The sequence below is a fragment of the Aristolochia californica genome, unplaced genomic scaffold, assembly GCF_029961685.1.
Source record: "Aristolochia californica isolate CCGP_79_NKW_82.1479 unplaced genomic scaffold, dmAriCali1.0.hap1 SCAF_15, whole genome shotgun sequence".
NCBI classification, from domain to species: domain Eukaryota; kingdom Viridiplantae; phylum Streptophyta; class Magnoliopsida; order Piperales; family Aristolochiaceae; genus Aristolochia; species Aristolochia californica.
This window is the reverse complement of record NW_027181826.1, coordinates 1,484,730-1,500,695: the sequence shown is the minus strand read 5'-3', so window position 1 is coordinate 1,500,695 and position 15,966 is coordinate 1,484,730. Positions and strand designations below refer to the sequence as shown.

At 38.4% G+C, this 15,966-nt stretch overlaps 2 protein-coding genes across 4 annotated transcripts; both read left to right on the top strand.

The window, feature by feature from the left end:
- Nucleotides 1-657: 657 nt before the first annotated feature.
- Nucleotides 658-10,444, top strand: LOC137951552 (uncharacterized). Of its 2 annotated transcripts, XM_068798285.1 has the most exons (15): nucleotides 658-1,120; nucleotides 2,993-3,395; nucleotides 3,498-3,675; nucleotides 4,230-4,363; nucleotides 5,240-5,942; nucleotides 6,032-6,132; nucleotides 6,258-6,402; nucleotides 6,497-6,565; nucleotides 7,450-7,495; nucleotides 7,907-8,355; nucleotides 8,643-8,722; nucleotides 8,826-8,961; nucleotides 9,414-9,600; nucleotides 9,780-9,862; nucleotides 9,983-10,444. In XM_068798285.1, the coding sequence occupies exons 1-15, from the start codon at nucleotides 1,021-1,023 to the stop codon at nucleotides 10,100-10,102; spliced, it is 2,934 nt and encodes a 977-aa protein (XP_068654386.1). In that variant the 5' UTR covers nucleotides 658-1,020; the 3' UTR covers nucleotides 10,103-10,444. The 2 variants fall into 2 exon arrangements, with proteins under 2 accessions (XP_068654386.1, XP_068654387.1); XM_068798286.1 differs by lacking the exon at nucleotides 658-1,120 and having other exon boundaries at nucleotides 3,342-3,414.
- Nucleotides 10,445-10,797: 353 nt separating this feature from the next.
- Nucleotides 10,798-14,751, top strand: LOC137951553 (uncharacterized). 2 transcript variants are annotated; one of them, XM_068798289.1, is made up of 5 exons: nucleotides 10,798-11,101; nucleotides 11,530-11,769; nucleotides 12,700-12,783; nucleotides 13,375-13,504; nucleotides 13,645-14,751. In XM_068798289.1, the coding sequence occupies exons 1-5, from the start codon at nucleotides 10,809-10,811 to the stop codon at nucleotides 14,476-14,478; spliced, it is 1,581 nt and encodes a 526-aa protein (XP_068654390.1). In that variant the 5' UTR covers nucleotides 10,798-10,808; the 3' UTR covers nucleotides 14,479-14,751. The 2 variants fall into 2 exon arrangements, with proteins under 2 accessions (XP_068654390.1, XP_068654388.1); XM_068798287.1 differs by having other exon boundaries at nucleotides 13,585-14,751.
- The last annotated feature ends 1,215 nt before the right edge of the window (nucleotides 14,752-15,966 follow it).

Sequence of the window (15,966 nt, the reverse complement as noted above, 5' to 3'; positions counted from 1 at the left end):
CAATCTTCATCAGTAATTTCTGGAAAGAATTTTTCATGTTGTTCGGCACCAAACTATAGCTCAGTTCCGCATACTACCCGCAAAGGGATGATCAGACAGAAGTCATCAATCGCTACATCGAACAATATCTTCGGTGTTTCGTTCATCAGTGGCCACGTAAATGGATTTGCTATTTACCTTGGGCAGAATATTGGTATAATACAACCTAGTCAAAGCTCACAAATAATGGTATCTTAAGGTGAAAGATGTACCACAATTTTGTATAATAATATTTTTTTATTGATAATATATAACTGCTTAAATAAGCAAAGCCACATACAAAAAACCGAAATAAAACAAAGCATAACATACCACCAATAAAATGTCGGTAAACTCGCAATAACTGAGGATCCATTTTGCATAACAATATTTTTTTTATTGATAATATATAGCTGGTTAAATAAGCAAAGTCACATACGAAAAACCGAAATAAAACAAAGCATAACATACGAGCAATAAAATGACGGTAAACTCGCAATCACTGAGGATCCGTTCGCCTTTAAACTCTCGATTGCGAAACCCATTCCATTACTGTGCTTAACGTCCCAGTTTATCCCAAATATTTGGGATTTAGATTATGCCCCTCGCCGAACCTCGTGGTTTAGAACTCCACAATAGATAGAGAACGTTGTGGCGTAGAACTCTACAATAGATAGAGAACTCCATAAACAGATCCATGTCATTTCATTCGAGAAATGCTCCAACATAAAATAACAAAACACCAAAGGACGACCCCTGTGCAAACGCTGATTTGCTTCCAGACGAGCGCTTCCTTTTCTTCCTTTCCCCCTAAAGTTCCACGTACTCGCCTTCCGCTTCTTGACCGGGTGACGAGGCAAGGGACGAAGACAATCGAAAGTTTGTTCTATTTTAGAGATACCCAATTTCTCTGAGATCCGGTTTTCGGGTTTTGTAAGTTAATTGATATCGGCTGGCGGCTGGAAGGAGAAGGGGCTGTGAGAGGGAATCTGGCGTGGAAAGATGAAGGCTATGGAGAGCGTGCAAGATCTTGTAGAGGAAGCTAAGATTCGAACTGTGTGGTGGGCGATATGTATCTTTGGCTTAGCTTACTTCTTGTCACGTAAGCTTCGTTTTCCCTTTTAGTTTCTGCGATGATCTGATTTTTGTGTTTTGTTTGGTGTTTGTTTCTTATTTGCGTTGTTCTTTGGTCTTGAGTATGATTTGTGGGGAATTTTCTTGTTTGTGATATTAAATTTGCTGCGATTCGGAGTTTGTGCATCGTGTGATCAATTCGTGAAAAATGTTTGATGTAATTGGCTTCTTATCACGTAGTTTTGTGTTCCTTCTGAATCCCATTCGGGAATCTGTTTCTTCTTCATTATTTGCTGTTTACTGTGGTCTTGAAACCGAATTTATGAGATTATTTTGTCATTGTTATTGTCGTTTTCATTAGCTGTGATTAGGAGTTTCCTTCTGTAATATTGATATGCTCTGGTTACGGATTTTGTTGTTCGTGCTGTTCTTTAAGGTGGATATTTAGGTGCTGTGGTCGATATTTAAGGTTTTCACTTTCCTTTTATGTGAGTTGCTGGGACCCCTAATGTCTATTGCACTGTGCCAGTGAGCTGAAATGCTATAATACCCATTCTCCTAAACCAATGTTTTACTTTGAAAAGGCATATTGGTGCCCATTTACCCATTTCCCCTATCATAGCATAGTCACCTACTTAACACCAATATTTAAATCATGTTTAACTATTCCGACTGATGTCAGAAAAGCTTTAAATCCCTTCTACATGTCCTATAGTGTTGTGTATGGTTGCTGTTTATTTATATAGGTATCCTATTGTGTTTAATTTGCTTATGTTAGAGAATTCCACATTTTAAATTAGAAAGCTTTCATTTGGAACAAGAACGACTGTATTGATGTGCAAAAACATTCAAAAGTCGGGAAGCTTAAAAGGTGAATCCTAGCAACCAGGAAGCTAACATTTGTATAGCACCGTTTAATGACATAATTCATATAAATTTTCGTTTGTGCATTTATGGGTTTGGGTTGGCTTTTTTTTGCAGTGGTGGTGTACTCTTTAAGAAGAGGCGCTTGATTGATTATGTCATAGGATTACCATTTACATGAAGGATATTTTTCCTTATGCAAGCTTCAAGTTTTAGTGAATTCCAAATGATAACATGAGGAAGACCTATTTTAGAAAAGGGGATGATTACCTTAACCTTGCAACCAGGAGCAGGATAAATTAGTACATTTAAGTATCAGAAGCATGTTTTAAAATAAAATGTATCCTTACAAATAAAACTTTTTACTTAATTAGATGAAAATGCTTTAAATACTTAAGTGATGTTTTGATAACTTTCAAAACGAGATCCTAAAGTAAGGGTAATCATCAGTTCTTGGTCGTTCTAATGTTTTTTTTTTTTGTTTTTGTGATTTTGTTAAGGCAATCCTTGAAGGGAATCCCTTATCTGTTTAGTTGTCCATGGGATACACTTGCCCTCTTGTCTATTTTCTGGGAACTTGAAGCCTTTATTTGAGAAGTATAGATTGTCACTGAAAGAACGAAAGTAAGAAATATAAATGTCACAGTCAAATACATGAATATCAGAATCTGAGGTGCCATGATAGGTGCTTCCTTTGGAAGAATCTTGTTCTTTAGTTGATGGTATACATATATCTGTTCTTTGAGATGCCAAACACGCGGGGACACACTTTGGCATGATTGTCTATTACCGCATTACATTTGACGCTCTATGTCCTGTTCAGTGACCATTGTTCAATTGATTTCATCCTAAATGCCGTGATAGTTGAGTCCTATTTCAGATTCATCCTAAATGCCTTGATAGTTGAGTCTTATTTCTGATTCATCCTAAACTTGTGCTGCAAATGTTTCCATTTTCCTGTTGCTCTTTAGTTTCTGCCATCCACTTCTCAGTATTTATTTTCTTATTCTGGAAAACCTTTGCTGTGTTCTTGCAGATACTAGTAAATCTACATGGGCTAACATCCCCATAGCATTTCTTATTTTTTCGGCATTACGGCTTTTAATGTATGAAGTGGAGGTCCGGTGGAAGCTACGACCTGTTCATCGACAAACATATCTTGCTCATTTGCAGAAGAAGCAGTTACCTTTAGATGATCCTTATCTTTTTACATTTCCGGCTGCACCAAGTGGGAAAAGGAAAATTGATTCCCCTCTGGTGGAGGCAGCTATAGATGATTTTATCAGTAAAATATTACAAGATTTTGTTATAGACTTGTGGTACTCCTCCATCACTCCTGATAAGGAGTTTCCAGAACACATACGTGTCGTAATTTACAATGCTCTTGGTGAGATATCAGAAAGGATAAAGGAGATCAACCTTGTCAACTTGTTAACAAGGTGCTTTTATCTAACTTTTGTAAGTCATCAACAAGCTTTTCTTAGATTTATGCATAATTCATTTTTCTGCTCTGAGAAGTAATTGATCTTCCCATGTTGCAGGGATATTGTCGAGCTAGTAGGGAACCACCTAGATCTTTATAGAAGGAATCAAGCTTGTATCGGTATTGAACTTATGGGAACTTTGTCCTCTGATGAAAGGGATGAAAAATTAAAGCGTCATCTAATCGCTTCAAAGGAACTTCACCCTGCTTTGATGTCTCCAGAGAGTGAGTACAAGGTGTAGTGGAGCATCCTGTTTCCCAATTCTCACTTATAGAATCGACATGCTTTTTTAGTGATGGACCATGAAAATGGAAATGTATTCCATTATTCAATGCATCTGCATACTATGTCATCTTTTACCCATTCAAGGTTTATTTACATGGAGATTTGGATTTTTTACTCTCGATGTCTATGATGCATTATTTCATAATATCTCTATATTTTGATTATCAAAGTTAGTCATACTGACCATTTAAAAAAAAAAGTCAGAATGATATTAAAAAATTTAAAACAGAATAACTTGAATGAATTCTTGTTATTATTGCATTCTGGTCAGGATAACTCTTGAGGTTGCTTTATGAGTAAAATGGAATGAACTATAATTTTTTTAGTTTGTGGTATTGACTGTTGTAGAGCCTGACAAAAGAGAAAGTTTGCATCAGACTTGATGATTCATGTGGTCAAATCCAATATAATAAAGACAAGACTTTGACAATAACATTGATGAACTGTTATATTGTGCTTGTTCATTGTTATCGTTTCATTATCATTGAGCTTATGTGCATTCAGGTTCTTCAACGACTTATGGAAGGAGTGTTGGCGGTAGTTTTGAGACCACAAGAGGGCCCTATGGTTCAGTCTATTGCAAGGGAGCTTCTAACTTGTTTGGTAATGCAACCCATCATGAATTTGGCCTGCCCAGGGTAAGCTCTTTGATGATTTTGTTGACTGCTGATTTGTAGCTGATATTTTATTCAGATTGATTTCAGGATTTACTGTCAGCTAACGCTTCAGTGTTTGTCCCTGTTGGAGTGTAAAGTCCTGTTGCTGGACTGCACACCGTTATCTTTAATTTCTACTCTTGCTACTGGCCTTTGCATCTTGACAGAATGGGGCTTAAAACTTATCTGAGCCTAGGTCAACATATATTTGAAAGAAATTCCAACTTATCTAGTTCCGTGTGAAAAATGGATATGTGATGGCCTCAATACTTGCAATTTCTTTTTCGGGTTTATTGACACAAATGCTTGTTTTAACTCTTATTTTAATTGTCTTTGTTAGCAAAATTTATTCTTCCAGTAATAACAAAGTACCACTAATCTGTTTTTGTTCATAATGAAACTTGTCATACTACTTTGTACAGACCTGTAGGCTTGTAGTGGTGGCTTTTCTTTTCTTTTGGTTGTTATTATTGAGACAATGAATAGAGCATATTCCTTGTAGAGTCAATGTACTAGATGGCTAAACATGGTGGAGTTACTGCATGCCCTCAGTGTAACTGTTATTTTTTCAAGTGGGTTCGAAGCTCAGATGATGCTGTTTTGTGATTTGTTTTTCTTCAGCAACAAGTTTATGTTATCTATTTATAATTTCTGTCACCATAAAAAACTTATATACTTTCTGTCACTATAAAAGAATTCTTTACTTTCTGTCATTATTTATATAGTTTCTGTGCCCAAAAAAAACTAAAGGTTGCATTATTTATCTGAACATCTAGATGCTTTCTTGCTGTTGTTTTCTAATACTATTTTTTTTCTTTTCGTTGGTTGTAACATCAAACTGAAATTGTTTGATTTCAGGTATATTAATGAGTTAATTGAATACATTTTCCTTGCTATGAAACATTGTGGTATTGGAGATGACAGTAATGATGGTTCAGTCGGTTCCACTGCTCACTACAATGATCCTTCTGTCGCTGAAACCCACTCAGGAGGGAATGTGGCACTTCAAAATCAATGGAGGAATAATACCCTGACCGAAAGAGGTCGACAAGATTCTCAGCATAATATGCATCCCCCGACTGCAGACTGGGCAAGGAAGTTGGAGGCTGCGACTCAGAGAAGAACCCAGGTTTTGGCTCCTGAAAATCTTGAAAACCTTTGGTCAAAAGGAAGAAACTATCACAAGAAAAGACGTTACCCTGTTCCAACAGGAACTTTAGAGGGGTCTGTGAAGAATGTTTCAGGGTCTTCTAAAAGTGGGCTGCATTCTTTGGGTAATGCTCAAGGTCTGAACTATGGACCACTTGTTGGGTCAGGCCATCTTGCTGATGCAGGAGAGAATGTCCAGGTGCATAGAACTACACTGAAGCGGTCCAATAGTACTCCTGCTTTAGAAAATCCACCATTTCTTGATAAAGCCGTTATCAGAGGTGATGAGGCATTGGATAGGAAGGAGGTCAGCTCAGTGGCCAACTCCAAGGCAGAGTTCAGTGGAATAAGTGCTTCTGATACTGTATCATGTGGAGAAGGATCCTTAAATGCTCCCAAGCTCAAGTGCCGGGTGAGAATTTCTCTTCCTTTTGTTCTCTCTCTCTCTCTCTCTCTCTCTGCAAACAAGGAAATGATTAATCCATCCTGATTCTTATACAGGTTGTGGGCGCATATTTTGAAAAGATTGGAACAAAATCTTTTGCTGTTTACTCCATCGCTGTGACAGATGCAGATAACACAACTTGGTTTGTGAAACGAAGGTTTGATCCTGACTCAGTGAAATTTTAAATTTGCTTTTGGATTATTTCAACTAGTAAATTTAATTGTTTCTTCGGTATATATGTGGTATCATGTGCTCTTGGGTTCTTTTCTCAATGTGGCACAGGTATAGAAACTTTGAGCGCTTGCATCGACATCTTAAAGATATTCCAAATTACTCGTTACATTTGCCGCCTAAGAGATTTCTCTCATCAAGCATTGATGACCATTTCGTTCACCAGCGCTGTGTATTACTTGATAAGTACCTGCAAGTAAGACTTGATGCCATCATATGCATTTTCTTAAAGTGATGGAAACATTTTGCATTGTTTTTATTTTTGAAAATTGTTTCTTTTCTTACTACAGGATCTCTTATCAATAGCTAATGTAGCTGAACAACATGAAGTTTGGGATTTCCTAAGTGCATCGTCAAAGGTGTGGATAGTTTACTATTATTGTTATTTTGTGCTGCTCTATATCACAATCATGAAGCATAGCCTGATCTCAAGTTTCTGTATCAGAACCAAAAAAATTGCAAAAAAATTATTGTTCTTTGTAAAAATGATTACCTTTATCTTTATTAATTGGTAAATTTGAATACGGCTCCCTTGATGTCATATTTCCACATATAGTCGTAAATTAGTATCTAATAGATGCATGTCACCTCACCATTAGAGTAAGTTAACATAAAGGGAAATTGGTGTGAGGGGAGAAAAGGGAGAGGAGTTGGGCTTCCCCATGTTTTTGGCACAAGGAGGGAGGGCAAAGGCCCCTTCCCATTTTTTTTTAATCGATTTTTCTGTTGGAAAACAAGAGGGGAAGGGTCTTCTGCACTCCCTCTCTTTCTGAGAAAATGGGGAGTCCTCCCTGTTTTTCATTCTCCCCTCTGTTTTTGTTGGAAAAAAAGGGGAGAGCTATATCCTTGCGTTTCCTGCACAAACAGGGAAGATGAAGGGGATGGGGAACGGGAGGGGGAGAGGGAGAGGGAGAGGGAGAGGGCAGAGGTCTCTCCTTCATATTCTGATCATCTTCATCAAATAGAGAAACATGGCCCTCCTTTCAAATTAGAAGATAATTTTAATTAATAAATTGAAGAAAGGACAAATATGCATTTAATTTCAACAGATTCTGTTAAACACATTGTTCACATTTGGTGTTAGGCATTATTTGGAAATGTGGCGTCTAAAATGTTGAAATCTAGATTTTGTCAGGTATTTTAATATTTCCCTCATTAACTCTCCTTGGGGAAGTTATTTGTTGCTTGAGTTATGTCGTGCTTGCAACATTCTGAATCTTTTCCTTGTTTTGTGTTTTTGCAGAACTACTCTTTTGGAAAATCTACCTCAGTGATGAAAACTTTGGCAGGTAACTACACTTCAATATCTTGTCATAAGTTGCTTCATTATTGTCTTTTTGGTCATTACCTTCATTATCATTCACATAGGAGCCTTATCAACGATGCTAGGTTCGACAGTTGCTACATTCAAAATAGGTTCAGATTCATGTTTTGCATTTTGAATAAAATTTTAAAATAAAACTCGTCTTTTACCAGACTTTGGACTGGCTGGTAATATTCATTAGTGGGGTTCCTTATGTTTACAGAGTAATCTGGTTTGAGAATAGCCCCCATTGTTTGTGGATATGCAAAATTGAATAGATTCTGATATTTTTCTTTAATTTGATGGTTGACCTATATGTCGATGTTTTTGCCAGTTGAATACTGATGTAGATGTAACTCTCAGATTTTCTTATTAGTGTTTAATATTCTGACTACAGTCAATGTGGATGATGCCATGGATGATATCGTTCGCCAGTTCAAAGGGGTGTCTGATGGTCTTCTACGCAAAGTTTCAGGATCTTCTTCATTAACTTATACAACTTGTCCGGTAGCAGATAGTAATCTTGCATTAACATGGCATGAAGAAGAGACAAGTAAACGGAGTCTAAGCTACACAAATGTTGAGAGATCAGAAAGCTTGTCAGATAATGAAGGTGTGAAAGATGGTGACCATGATGGGTTGATGAATGGATGGCATTCAGATAATGAATTGAACTCAAAAGCCTTCCCGCCACGTGTAATAAAACGTTTGGAAGAGCCCATAGGTGTATCTTCTGAGAGAAGCCAACAGTCGCAGGCATTTGAAGATATTAATGTTGGTGGTTCACAACTCTATTTCTCAGTTAGCACTGGTATATTGGAGGACCCCATTGCTGTGCCACCTGAGGTATCATGAACTCTGGGTCAGCTATAAGTATCTGTAACTTTTTCTTCCAACCAGCCTCTAACTTAGATGAGTTATTTCCTTTTGGGAAAAGTAATCTTAGGTTTTAGATAAATTCGTTAGAAGCTTAACTGTTGAAGTTCTAGTTATTGTTAATTTAAAGATCTTTGAGACCAGTTCATAAAGAAAAAGATCAGTGAAAAAAATTGGGACTAATTTTTAAGCATTATAATTCAGAGTCACATTCTAGTCTGTATTGTTCCAGCCTCTTGACTTCCAATTTTTGGCAGTGGACTCCCCCGAATGTAAGTGTCCCATTGTTGAACTTAGTTGACAAGATTTTTCAGCTCAATCGAAGAGGTTGGCTTAGGTGAGTCTTTGGAAATCTGTAATTTAGCTTTTCTTTGTGCTTGATGAAATGGATCTGATCATAATTCTCCCGCTATCTCTCTCTCCTCTCTCTTTCCATGTAGGAGGCAGGTGTTTTGGATTTCAAAGCAGATTTTGCAGTTAATGATGGAAGATGCAATTGATGATTGGCTTTTGAGGCAAATTCATTGGCTGCGAAGAGACGATGTTATTGCTCTAGGAATTCGCTGGGTTCAGGACGTGAGGCTCAGATACCTTTCTCCATCTTACTTTTACTCTTACTGTTTCTGAGAAAAAGCAACTGAATAAATACCATTGAAAATTTTAAAAAATATAAAAATAATGTGATTAGGGAAGATTTTTATCTGGAGATGATTACTAGTAAGTATGCCAACTGTGGATACGGAAAAAAGGAGCAATTGGAACAGGGATTGATTTATAAACTATCCTTGACCTTGATGAAAACCATGATTTGTTTAACAGTCGATTCCCGTAGTGTATGAATACACTTGTGAAATGTTTCCTGTCTGATGAGCTAGATCAGAGGCATTTCATCTTTGGTTATTAATTGCTCAGTATTTACACCAGACATCTGATTTTTTTTAATTTTTTTTGTTGAACTTCTACCTAGTCATGCCCTAGAATATTCCAATTTTTTTTCACTCTTTTTTTTTTCTTTCTCTTCTTGTCAGATTCTCTGGCCTAATGGTAAGTTCTTTCTGAAATTGGAGCTTAAAAGTGATGACGAGACACAATCTGGTCAAAAGCCATCATCTTCTGCAAGCCGGGTAGGTAGTGATAAGGTTCCCAAGCCTGGGTCCTTTGAAGCCCAGCTGGAAGCTACTCGCAGGGCTAGTGATGTGAAGAAAATGATTCTGGGTGAGGACTATGACCCTGTTTTTGGATTCTGCTTTTATTATAAGATCTAATGGACGTTTTGCCGTGAGAGATATGTAATTACTCAGTCTTTTGACTCCTACACACCCTTGATGTGGGGTGTGGAAAGTATCGGAAGTATTAAAAAATCACCGAGGTGGCTAACCGCAAATAATTGGCAGGTGGAGCTCCAACTGCTTTGGTCAGCTTGATTGGGCACAAACAGTATAAACGTTGTGCAAAGGACATATATTTCTTCCTTCAGGTAAACCAATCTTGCAATTCATGCATTGGTAGAGCTGTTAAACTTTTTACCAAGTTTTTTTCTTCCTCAATATGTTTTATACCTCCACATTCTTAAGACGTTACTTTTGATGTTTTGCAGTCCACTATCTGTATAAAACAGCTCGCTTACTGTGGGCTAGAATTAATACTCATTTCAGTATTCCCGGAGCTGCGAGACCTGGTCCAAGAAATACATGGTAAGCAGGTCCAACCAGCTTGAGCAGCGAGAGAAATGCATTTGGTCATCCGTCTCTTTTTACCCCCCCACCTACTGTGCCAATGATAAGCCTCCTGAAGTGAGCATTTTCAAACTCTGCTCAGAAGGATCCATTTGACTTCCATGTAGCTTGTTTCTTGCTGAGGACGAGAAACCGAGGCAAGATGGTTGAGGAAATGTTGCCGAAGTGTTTGTATATTTTTCAATCTGTACATTTTTTTTTTCTCGGTGTGTATAAAATATCCGTTTGGACTATGTTGTCCCCAGACAAGAGAAAAATGCAGATGCACTGGTACTTGAAAGTTGTGAATCCAGTTCTACAGGCCGTAGACAATTTTCTGTGTTCATGTGCCTTTCACTTCTTTTCCATCTTTATGGTCGCTGAGTTCTACAGGGTCTTCTCTTTAGAGCTGACAGAGAAACATTAAACTAGTAACCGTAGGATTCCGAAACCTGTATGGTTGCTGCTGTTAAAACCTTGTTACTGGTGGGTTTTCGAACTAGGTTAATCTTAAAAATTTGATCCAATCCTATTAAAACTTTTTCGTGTAATTTTCCCGCTTTCCGGCCCCCTTTTTTTATAATAAATTTGACCGTAATCTGCGCCATATTGAAATTATTTATAGAAAACGCTGGCGAAGAGGCCCATTGCGCCGCGACGGTACTTTTTGCAGTCGACCGTTGGGAGGGAGGTGGAGGGACGGGACCAATGGTGGCGCTTCCGAAGAGAGCAAGAAGAACCCTCGAAACCCCGGCAACACCCAGAGTCTCTGAAGAAAGCTTGCCTTATCCTGACGTGGGTGGTGGGACTTCTGGATATGAGCAACTCAGAGATGAAAGAATCAAGGAAAACTTGGAGAGGATGCAAAAGCTTGGCATCCTCGACTTGTCTCGCAAACTGAAGTCCGAAGTTCAATCCCGCAAACTCGTCTATAGAAACCAAACAGAGAAAAGGAGTCCCCTGGTCTCATCACCTGCAGGTCCTACTCGACGCTCCTCCAGGTGTGGTAATCTCGATCGTTTTCTTTCTCTTTACGTGTTGATATTTGCCGGAAGGTTCTGCCTTTCTATGGGCTTTCTCTTGTCTCATGATCATATTTGGATCGTTGTTTGTCCACCATCGTGTTGCAAGGGGGGTTCTTCTGTTAGTTTCGGAATAGAAATATGGGCTTTGGTTGTCTTTACTAAGTGCTACTGAGAGGCCAGCAATGGGTTGCTACTCTTTTGTTGTTTTCACTTAAGGAATGTGCGCTTAGAATCGAGTTCTTATTGTCTTCCTGATATCGATTCTTACTGTGTTCAGATTTCTAATAAAAAACCACATGAAAGGGTTTTCCGTTCTGATATACGAATGCCTTGGTGCCTTTCATACATTTGTCTTTAATCCAGAGAATTTGCATTTTCTTATGGTAAGTTCCTCTGTGTATTAGGTTGCAGAATCTTACTCCAGTTAGCTATGTGGAAGTCGGTCAGCATGGGAGAGTACAGGAGTTCCCAGAGGGTGGAGAGGATTTTATTAAAGAAGGTCGGAAGCCAGAAATATATACTGAAGAGCACGATAAGCTGTTAGGTACATGTGAAGCAATTTGGGAGTTGTTCAAAGATGGGTATGATTCCACTGGAAAGCGAATTTATGATCCGGTGAAGGGGAAGACATGCCACCAGTGCAGGTTGTTTGCCTTCCTTTTGAATTTTTTCTTTACTTCAAAGCAGTTTGATCTTCTCTCCGCAGGCCCAGGACAACCATATGCAGGTCACTCTTTGTTATCTGTATGATTTGTTTGAAGTGATGGGTTATGATTTGATTTCAATAGTTTGTGAGAGTTTTTTTAGTTGTCCTAGTCTTTATCAAGTTCACTTATGTTTCCAAGCTATGTTTTGTTGTGATTACACTTTGTACAGAACTTTAAAAAATCACCGAAGTACTTAAAAATATAATTGTATTTGCATTGAACTCATATGCTGTAGTAATCCAGGTTTTCAAGTGACCATAAGATCTCAATGTGCATGAATTGGGAAGTACTCTTGGCTTCTGAAAAAGTTTAAAATCAGTTGATGGCTTCATAGTATTTCTTTCCTCTTCCTTCTCCCAATCAAACAGGGTTTTGAGACTCTTAGCTTCTGCGAAAGTTTAAAATCAATTGATGGCTTCATTGTATTTCTTTCCTCTTCCTTCTTCCCAATCAAACAGGGCTTCGAGCTCTGTGTTAATGCTTATATTTGGCTGCAGTTCCAAAGAAAAGATAGTTCAAATTTGGATCATTATTTCGAAAACGCATTAGCTTTTATATCTCATTTATCGGTCTTCATTGTCACTTGGGACTTTAGCCCCATGGGTTCGAATCCCTGCTTAACTTCCTTTAGACAAAAAGTAATATGTAAATGATGGTCACATTGTTTGGAAAGACTGCAGGTTGAAAATAAAACCTCTGGATAGAATTCTTCAACTTAAGTGCTCTACTATTAATAATTGGAAACATTTTTTAGGGTTGGTAGAATTAAGTGAAGGTATGGAAGCTGTGGAAGCAATACTCATTTTCGGTTATCGTGCTTAACTGTTTGTTGGTGTTTTAACTGCTAAAACCGTAAATTCTATGCAGGCAAAAGACCCTTGGTTATCGCACACATTGCAGAGAGTGTAACATAGTTCAGGGGCAATTGTGTGGAGATTGTTTGTACATGAGGTAAAGGATTATTTCATTTTCTCTTGTCACGTGGATTTATGAGGTGTGGGTAGTAGTTCCCTAGCCTGTTAATATCATGTCATATCTTTCTTACATTTGTGAATTTTCTGAAACAGTGTTCTTGGTTTCCTTTTTCTTTTGTGTATATTTTTCTATAAAATTGAATTGATGCAGTAATAAAGTCCACCTTGTATGAGGTTCTGAATTCTTTTCTCACCTTAATCTCATAAATATAAGGACTTCTATGAACAGCAAAAAACATCAATATTTTAGATTTAGAGGCCTCATAATTATAGTTGTAAGATAATGTCATATAAAGGAAAAAACCAAGTAATTGTGGGATGCATTTTCATCATTTAACTAATAGATAAAACTTTGATTCATATCAAACATGAAATCCCTCATAGACCCTTGATCATACCCTCGTAATAAAATAATTTGCATATTAGAAGCATAGATTGTTTCATTTTTCTTGTAAAAGTAGTTTCCACTGGATTTTGTTAAATATATTTTTCTAGTTTATGAGAATTTCACTTGTGCAGTTTCTACTTGTTAAATATATTCTCCTAATCAGGTTCAGTTTCGCTGCAGATATGGCGAACATGTGCTTGAAGCCAAGCGGAACCCCAATTGGATTTGCCCTGTTTGTCGTGGCATTTGTAACTGTAGCTTGTGCCGAATCAAGAAAGGATGGGCCCCAACTGGTCCACTATACAGAAAAGTAGGCTTAATATGCACATTCCCTTCTTTTGTCTTAATTTTCAATTGCTTATTATAAGTTATTTTCCTTTTGTTTTCCAGATTTCAAGCCTTGGGTTCAAGTCAGTTGCTCACTATTTGGTTCAAACTCGACGTTCTCAGACTACTTCTGCAGAGCCTGTATCTGCCAAGAGATCACTGCCCTTTGGGGATACAGATGGGACATCTCAACAAGGAAAATTGACCAAGGAAGATAATGATGCTAGTGGTTGCTTAAAACCTGTACTTGAAGACACGGGCGATAAGATATGTGACATAGAAGAACCAAATATGGACGATGAGTGTGATAGCGCGGCACAAATTGCAGGTGAGAAGTGTTACGGAGAAGTCCACAGTAAGGTTGAAATGTGTGGAGGAGACTGCAGCTCGTATGAGAACAGCACAGGGAACAAGAAAGTGCAGAACATAAGTCTAGGTACTCCAATCATCACAGTGGAGAATGAAGGGAAGCCCAAACAAGAATTCCCAAGTTCAAATGAGAAGTCTGATGGTAAAAGTCGAAGTTCAGAAGAAATGTGTGATGAAGAAGTCCAAAGTGCAGATGACAAGAATGATGGAGGAGACTGCAGCTATTATGAGAAAATCACAGGGGACAAGAAAGTGCAGAAAGTAGATCAGGGCACTCCAATCGTCACAGTGGACAGTGAAGGGAGGACGCCCAAAGGAGTAGCTGCCCTAAGTTCAGACCAAAAGGATGACATGGAAGTCCAGAGTAAAGAAGAAAAGCATGATGGAGGAGATTGCATTTCACATGAGAAAGTGCAGAACAAAGGGGCGGGCACTCCTGTTGTCATAGTGGAGAGGGAGGGGAAGCCCAAAGGCAGAAAACCTAAGCGCGAATCAATCTCAACAATGAAGAAGAGAGCAGCTGATAGGTTGCCTGTCACAGCAGAATCCATTGCAGGTAGATTGAGGAAGAGACCTGCCAGGCATTGAAGGGTAGCAATGACCTTTTTTGGGCTTTTTTAGGATTGATTCAACCTTGAATTTTTTTCAAGGAAGTCTGTTATCCTTTTTGTGCCGACTTGTGAGACTTTGTTTTGAACAAGAGTGCTAACACTGACCAACAGACAAAATGTAGTGACACTTTGGAAAAGATGCTCTGTACCATTTGCCTGTAGTTTTTGAAGCTTTGCTAGTGAAATGATTGACATAGTGCGCAATGTGGAAGAATGAGTCAATTGATTGCTGCTTTATTTTGTGCATCAATTGATTGCTTTGTTGTGGAAAGGCCTGCTTTTACTCTTAATCTTCTGTGACCTGCTCTAGTGCTTTGAGCTTCTGGGTGGCACTGGTTATTGCTAAACAATCATAAAAACAAGAAGAACGTTGATAGATCTTCTTGCTTTTCATTCATAAGATGATGGTAAGTAACCCATTAGCAATCAATTTGGCATTCAAGACTTGTTTATTCAACAACAAGCTTGTATAATTTGAACGGTCCATGCATGCGTGTGCCCAAATAATTCCTTTGATAAAAAAGATCTTGAAATCATCCATTACATGAGAGGAATAACTGGTCCAGTTCTTACACCATTGCTTGAGACGAGAACACGAAAGAACAACAATGGTGGACCTCAAGAAGAGAAGAATAAAGAGAAAGTAGTAGACAATGGCTAACATGAAAGAAAGAAAGGGCGTGAACAGAGAAAGAAACTGGCAGAAGGGAGCTTTTGGTTATACAAATACTCAGGGTCAGTGTCCCCTCGAAAACAAACTTTAATACAAATTGGTTCCAAGCATTTCCACAAACAGGTAGTGACAACACCATTTCTCACACAGAATAAATTCGAGTAGGCATCGGACTTCACAACCATTTCTCAGAGCCACACCCAGTCATTTAAGGATCGTCTTCAATTCAGAATCAAGAAACAAAAGGTTCCCAAATGGTCAAGTAGAATGTATCAAATTGTCAGCTATACAAGCCAATGTCTGAGCTGATACAGATTTACAGGGTGATCCAATACTCATCAACTAACAGTTCTTATTGGATTTCCAGGCATCCAATACCCATCAAATGAACCACAAAGAAACACTCATTTCGCATGAATTCCAGAGGTCAACTATATCCCTCCTTCAGGATCTTGCAGTGTCGAAGAAAAAGGCTGAGGAGCTCAGCTGGTTTGAAGCGACAAACAGGTTTTTGAGGCCCCACTTGAAAGCCGAAACACCCCTAACCAGGGCAAAGCTTCAGCCGAGGTTGAATGGAATCCAACGTAAGAGGAGAAAACCCGAACTTCAAAAAGAGATAAAGCAGGAGAGAGAGAGAGAGAGAGCACTCGATTGCTCCCAAATGGGGTTCAAATGGTTTTTTTCAAAAGAAACCTCTACTGAAAGCACCATTTCCCTGGAGTGCGCCGTGCGCACGCTGGCTCATTTTAAGTCCGCTTGGTGAGCCCGCCTTGTCAAAATAGACCGAGACAA

What these genes read in the sequence shown, in the direction of transcription:
- LOC137951553 (XM_068798287.1), top strand. Translation starts at nt 10,809, where the DNA reads ATGGTGGCGCTTCCGAAGAGAGCAAGAAGAACCCTCGAAACCCCGGCA. An exon ending in AAGACATGCCACCAGTGCAG is followed by an intron (nt 11,770 to 12,699) that starts GTTGTTTGCCTT and finishes AATTCTATGCAG; the next exon opens with GCAAAAGACCCTTGGTTATC. An exon ending in GGAGATTGTTTGTACATGAG is followed by an intron (nt 12,784 to 13,374) that starts GTAAAGGATTAT and finishes GTTTCGCTGCAG; the next exon opens with ATATGGCGAACATGTGCTTG.
- LOC137951552 (XM_068798285.1), top strand. Translation starts at nt 1,021, where the DNA reads ATGAAGGCTATGGAGAGCGTGCAAGATCTTGTAGAGGAAGCTAAGATT. An exon ending in ATGAATTTGGCCTGCCCAGG is followed by an intron (nt 4,364 to 5,239) that starts GTAAGCTCTTTG and finishes GTTTGATTTCAG; the next exon opens with GTATATTAATGAGTTAATTG. An exon ending in AATCGAAGAGGTTGGCTTAG is followed by an intron (nt 8,723 to 8,825) that starts GTGAGTCTTTGG and finishes CTTTCCATGTAG; the next exon opens with GAGGCAGGTGTTTTGGATTT.